At 38.2% G+C, this 7,003-nt stretch overlaps 1 protein-coding gene across 11 annotated transcripts in view; it reads left to right on the top strand.

Moving 5' to 3' along the window:
* The window catches only part of IKZF2 (IKAROS family zinc finger 2), a 138,068-nt gene that overhangs the window by 60,143 nt on the left and 70,922 nt on the right, over nucleotides 1–7,003 (top strand). For 8 of the 11 annotated variants that reach the window (XM_073633566.1, XM_073633567.1, XM_073633561.1 and 5 more), the window contains one exon: nucleotides 117–284. The exons of the other annotated variants lie outside the window; for them this stretch is intronic. In XM_073633566.1, coding sequence (XP_073489667.1) covers nucleotides 117–284 — 168 coding nt within the window. The remainder of the gene's footprint in view (nucleotides 1–116; nucleotides 285–7,003) is intronic. 11 annotated transcript variants of the gene reach the window in all.

Raw genomic sequence — 7,003 nt, 5'->3', positions numbered from 1 at the left:
TTTTTCATTAAAATAATCCCTGTTGATCCTGCCATGATGGTCCTTGTTTAGACCTCTCCCGTTATGGGGTGACAGCTGTTTCTAAATTGTGTTCCTGTGTTGTCATCCTGTCACAGTCACTCCTGATAGAAATTTCAAATGGCCACGCCAACCAATATTGCTCAGGCATGATCAGGAAGTCAGTCTTGTGAAAAGATGTGTAACTTCCCGGAGTGAGCGCACGTGGACAGGAAGTGGCTGTAGAAGATCGGCAGCACTGAGATGGAACAAAAGAATACGAAAAGGTGAAAAAGAAATATTTTAAAAAAGTACAATTATGGAAACATTTTTAATTTAAATTTTAAAAAAGTATAAAAACATGGATCAAACCAAAAGTCTGTTTAAAGTTTTAATGTTTAATCATTAGATGCTTGAAATTACCATAATCCTTTGTAAGGTTTCCTATCACCATAGTGAGCGCCATTCTAAAACATACAGTATGTTACCTTTTAAAATAACGCATGTAACATTCGTGAAAACACGTTATATGACTTCTGTGGGCTCCTTAATATACAATGACACGCTTTAAACTCACAAGCACCAATTTCAACAACACAGGTTGATGCAAGCATACATGCAATCCCACCACATTAAAATAAATAGCTAGCGTGTACAGTAAATGTGTTGTCTGTTTAAAATGCAAGGGTATAAATGGGCCCTCTACAAAACTTGTTGGGGCAACTGTTCTAGCAGTGTTATGTTTTTTTTTTAAATCCTTGCCCTTGTCGCTTTTTTGCTGGACAGCTTGGAAAAATTATAAACTAAGACATGTTAAATGAAATACACTAAATAATATCATTGCATTGTTTTTCCATACACAGTATATTTACTTTTAACTGCCAGGATAAGTCATACTGCAACCAGACAGAGTCTAATTTTCTTGGTGTAGTTTGTACTTGTTTCGGTAAGATGTCTTTTTGACGTTCTCTCTACTTTTTATAAGAAAAAAAAAAAAATTCTAAGGTAAAAACCGAAATGACAAAACCTGTTTAATCTTTGAATATTGTGGTATTTTTTTACCATAAAATTGACACATAATGGTTCCCACAGTTGCCTTAACTGTTACAAAACATAGGAGGAAGGTTGGAAGCCAAAGTTTTTAAGATAAGAAGTAGAGTGGGTGAAGATAAGAGTTACAAGAACTGAAAAGGGCCGATTGTAGTGATGATTACCAAATCATTTTTTTTTTGTGTTTTTATCCAGTAGAATATAGATAAAATATTTAGTATAACATTTCCAGTGCTGATACAAGCGCTATATTTCAGTATGCAGATTTTTTAGTCTAGTGTACAAGCTGACTGTATTACAGACACAAGGGTAATTGGTTTGCCATAGGAGGTTATATAAAGTATGTTATTGCATATTGCTCACAGAATATGAAACCAAGACCAGATAAAGCTTTTGTTGTCCATTTCAGTGGTTGTTTACTGGTTCCTCCTTTTTTTTTTTTTTTTCTTTTTTTATTAGTTAAATGTCTGTTTTGTAGACTAAATATTGACAATATATTTTACATTTGCAAAAACCAAAGAAGGGTTAAAATCTCTCTCTACATGCTAGATTGAAATTCTAACCCTTGCCCTTTTTTGTGTCCCAGAAGATATTTGGAATAAAGATGATACAATGGGCATCAATAATTCCAAATATACCAGACTTTGATTCTGCAATCCACTAGAAGAAAATAACCAGCTCTTGGTTTTGTCTTCGCAACCTAACGTGGCAATTACCAAAAAGTAATTGGATATACTCAAACCATTTCCTATGAAAACTTTAAGAATAGTATAAAATAAAATCTCACATGATTTTTCATTTTTTGTTTTATATTTAGTACTTTTTTAACCACTTCAACACTGGGCCATTTATGACTTTTCTCACACATACATACATGTAAACTGCATTTTTTAAATTTTTTGCTAGAAAATTACTTTGAACCTCTAAATGTTATATATTTTTAAGCTGATCTTTGTATTTTTTTGATAAACTATAAAAGATGATGTTACACTAAGTAAATGGGTACCCAACATGTCACACTTTAAAACTGTGTATGCCCATGGAACAGCGATAAACTACAGTACCTTCCAAGTCTCCAAAGGCAACACTTAAAAAGCCTTTTTACAGGTTACCAGTTTAGAGCTACACGGAAGATCTGGCCCTAGAATTATTGCTCTTGCTCTGAGGTTCATGAGATTCATGGTGATACCTCACATGTGTTCTGTGATCACCTTTTACATATGCATACAGGACCTATATGTGCATTTGCATTTTACAGTGTAAATTTTTTTTTTTTTTTTTTAACTTTATTGATGTCACAAGGGATAAACAACCTCCCTTGTGCCAGCTCATGCACTTATGCTAACTTGAGGTGATAAGCTTGTGTACACCCCTGACTCTATTTCACTCCTGGGTAAAATTTGTTTACCTTTTATTATAAACTATCAGCCCACCCATATTTAATTTTTTTTTTTTTTTGGTAGAGGTTGGAGAGTTGAGGTACATCAAAGCTTCTTCCATCTCATGAGAACTCTATTGGTGAAAGATCTAGGATTGATTTTCCTGGATCTGTACACTGGTTGTGACCATCACGACAGGTCCCATGGTCCCAGTTTAGTTGGTTTTATGTTCTGGAAATTGCAGCAGGAGATACTGAGACATACAAAGATGGGCGGGAACACCTAGCGCTCAGGTTGACAGGGACATAGTTGGAAGATCTTGCTGTTGGGAGTATGCAAGACCTGTAAACAAACAGATGCTGACTCATCCCACCTGACTGTCTGTGATTAAAATATTGCTTTTGGGAGGTTAAGACTGGTATTATAGATTAAAGCGGGAGTCCGGCGACCAATCTCTTCCCTTGATGCGGTGAATGCTGTTCATTCACAGCTTGTTCACGAGCATGATCATTGTTTCCCGCACTGAATCTTGGGAAGCCTGACACTAAGCTCCCAGGACACAGTGCAGCACCGGGGAAAGGCAATAAACACGCTTACTCCCATGGGAGGAGAGACAGGAAGTGCCACAATAAAGTACAATATAAAGGTAATTACAGCGATAGAAAAAAATTTTGTGCAGCATTTGAACATCTATGCAATTAACTGAAGGGGGTAAGAATAAGTTAAAAATTTGAGTGGAACCCCGGTTTAAGCTGTATTCGTTTTAAAGCATAAGTTCCTCTCATCCTCCTCCCTCCCTCCGCTCTCATTACAGGGAATTTTTTTTCCTTTCAGGCAGTAGGTACCTATTTCTAACAGTTTGCAACCCCCGCCCGCATTCTCCTGGGACACATCATGTTGCAGGAGAGTGCTGGACCACTCTGAAAGTGCAGTGGGAAGCCATCTGTGAAACAACATGAAGTCGCAGCCGGCTTCCGACATCCAAGATGGCGGTGCCAGGGGACCAGAAGACCGGTGAAGAGCTTGCTTGGGTGAGGACAGCTTGTCTCTTTTTATTTAAAATCGGTAGCTAAAGTATTTCTGGCTGCTGACTTTTTTTTTTTTTGGAAGACTGAAGTTCCTCTTAAAGGGCCAGTTCACACTGGTCTGACATACGTTTTGACTTCCAGTGCACAAGTAGGATGACATGTGAAAATTAGTGGTTCCCTATGAGAGCCAGCTTAACTGGTGACTTGTGTTGGTCTGACTTTTGAAAAAGGTTCCTTCACTACTTTGGTCCGACTTGGGCACTATTTCAGCCCATTGATTTGAATGTAAGTTGCATCCAGGTCAGATCATCATCTTAACTACTCTGACTTGTCGCATGCGAATTGTGCTCTGAGGATCCACACGCCAAAATGAAAAAGGGAAAAAAAATGGCATAGGGCTTTAACAAGGGGGGCCCCCAGATCCCCCCCCCCCCCATGTGAATGAGTATGGGATTCATTGTACACCTACCCATTCACCCCCCAAAAAAAGCAGTGTAGTGTAAATAAAGACACGGTTTTTGACAAATGCTTTATTAAAAATGAAGAATGTCCCCGTCATAGCTCCAACGTGTCTTCTCCCTCTGGGGAGGTGTTCTTCCTCTGGTCATCTCCCTCCGCTGCTGTCTTCTCTGCCGCTGACCCAGTCCTCTTCCGACGCTGGCTCTCGCTTTTGTGTTATCTCCGATGTCTGTCTGCCATTTTCTATATAGCCATGGGGCGTGGCCATCCAGTGACATCACTGGGACTCCGCCCCTTGTGATGTCACATGCTGGAGTCTCATGTCTCTCGCTTACATGGTACGGCAGAGGGGACCTTACGCATGCACAGTGACACAGCACTACGTGTGTGCGGTAATGGTCTCTAACCTTCTTTACCTCTCTCTGCCCCTCTCTGCCCTCCATCCCTTCTTCAGCTGACTTCCAGACCTTCTCCAGCTTTCCCCCTGAATCTTGTGCCAATGAAAATATCCCAGGTATCAAGGGCATTAGAGGATCCTACGTCTTTCGCCTGGGCAAATGACCTAGGCTGAAGAGTGGACCTACAAAAAAGGTACTTACCCATAGAAAAATTTTATGTTTTATACCAGTGCTATTAAAGATGGGGGAGACCATTCAAACAGCGCCAACATGACAAAAAGGATTTGCATCATTTAATTAACAGAACATGACCACAACTTTGAAGATTTTTTTTTTATTGTGAAGCAAACAACAAATAGGACAAAATAACAGAAAAAGTCAATGTGCATAACTATTCAACCCCCTCAAGTCAATACTTTTGTAGCGCCACCTTTTGCGGCTATCACAGCTCCAAGTCACTTTGGATAAGTCTCTGAGCTTGCCACTTCTTACCACTGGGATTTTTGCCCATTCCTCCTTGCAAAACTGCTCCAGCTCCTAGAAGTTGGATGTTTTGCACTTGTGAACAGCAATCTTTTAAGTCTGACCACCAATTTTCTATTGGATTGAGGTCTGGGCTTTGACTAGGCCATTCCTACACATTTACATGTTTCCCCTTAAACCACTCAAGTGTTGCTTTAGCAGTGTGCTTGGGGTCATTGTACTACTGGAAGGTGAACCCCCGTCCTACCCTCAAATCACACACACACAGCGGTACAGGTTTTGCTCAAGAATATCCCTGTATTTAGCACCATCCATCTTTCCCTCAACTCTGACCAGTTTCCCAGTCCTGACTGCTGAAAAACATCCCCACGGCATGATGCTGCCACCACCATGTTTCACTGTGGGGATGGTGTTCTTTGGGTGATGTGTTGGGTTTGCGCCAGACATAGCGTTTTCTTTGATAGCCAAAAAGTTCAATTTTAGTCTCATCAGACCAGAGCACCTTTCTCCATACATATAGGGAGTCTCCCACATGCCTTTTCGCAAACTCATAATGGTGCCATTTTGTTTTTTGCTGAAAGTAATGGCTTTCTTCTGGCCACTCTGCCATAAAACCCAACTCTTTGGAGCGTATGGCTTATTGTCATCCTATGTACAGATACTTCATTCTCTGCTGTGGAACTTTACAGCTCCTCCAGGGTTACCTTAAGTCTCTGTGCTGCCTGTCTGATTTAATGCCCTCCTTGCCCAGTCCATGAGTTTTGGTGTGCGGCCATGTGCGGGGTGAATACATACGCACATGCCAATTATCAGGTTTTTTTTATTTCTGAAAAATAGTTTTATGTATATATTTTTCAAATTTTACTTCACCAACTTAGACTATTTTGTTCTGAGCCATCACATATAATTCAGATTAAAAAAAACATTGAACTAAAGGCTGTACTGTAACAAAATATCTAAAAAGCCAAGGTGGGTGAATACTTTTGCAAGGCACTGTAAATGCTTTACATATGCACAAGACTATTTTTAAATGGAATGTAACTAAGGTAAATTTTTATATTGTTTTGTGGTTTCCCTTAAGAACAAAATTAGGTTGGTATGTTTATACCCTTTACTTAACAAATTCAGAACAGGCTCATTGCACAAAAATCAAGTGCGATGTTAAGCATGCTATCTTTACTGTGCTTGTATTAAATCACCAGTAATCTAGTTTAAATTGTTCCAATTAAATCATATTGGATGTCTTTGATCCTTTATAAGACTGAGCTGTAGTTAACCATTGATGTACCTTGAACGGTAGCATTTTACTGTACATAGGATTTGTAAGCCGACAAACATTCGCTCAAAGCTGGGCAATTAAAGTGGAAGCATTTCAAAGTTGTAAAAACAAGTGTCTTCGGGACAAGATCTGGATGGGGGAAGAGACTGGGAGAACTAGCTTTATTTTATAAAAAAATAAAATCCAAATTCATCACTTTTGGAGAAATATTTTATATATATATATATATATATATATATATATATATATATATATATATATATATATTTATTATGTGTGTGTGTGTGTATATATATATATATATATATATATATATATATATAATTTTTTAATTTATTTTATATTTTTTAAAAAGTTTTTCTCTAACCCCTTCCAGCAGCACAATCATTAGGGCTGCAGTTTACAGTTGTCAGTGCTATTAAATATACTTCTTTAAAGCCATCTGTGTGTCTGACTGTATTCATCTCTTTTCCTATAATTGCCTTTGGTAAAAACTACAGGTATAATTGAATCATTGCTGCTGGCTCTGTCATCCCCATAATAAAGATTAAGAGAACTTTGACCAATGAAACAAAGTAAATTACTTTTTTTTTTTTTTATTAAGGTGGCATACCAAAGATCTTTGTACGTCATTCTGGAACTATTATTACTTTTGGAATTTTCTGTATTATACATTAGGTTAGTTTTTGTTTTATTATGATACTGCATCAGAACTAAACTGCAAGTTAGAAAGGAAGCAAATAACTTTTTGTTAAAAATGTCCTGTCCAATTCACATACAGTGTTATTTTACTTGATTTTCCAAAGTCTTATAGGGTTTCTTTACTGTCTGTGAGCGAGTTAATATGATGCCAGGTCACGCTGAGCTAGCCCAACACTGCACTAAGCCTAGAGGTAATTGAAGTAGCAGCCCTATCAGATAACTGACTTT

This window comes from Aquarana catesbeiana, linkage group LG06, assembly GCF_042186555.1.
Source record: "Aquarana catesbeiana isolate 2022-GZ linkage group LG06, ASM4218655v1, whole genome shotgun sequence".
Classification (NCBI taxonomy): domain Eukaryota; kingdom Metazoa; phylum Chordata; class Amphibia; order Anura; family Ranidae; genus Aquarana; species Aquarana catesbeiana.
Note: the sequence above shows the minus strand (reverse complement) of the source record. Positions and strands in the feature narration are given on the sequence as shown.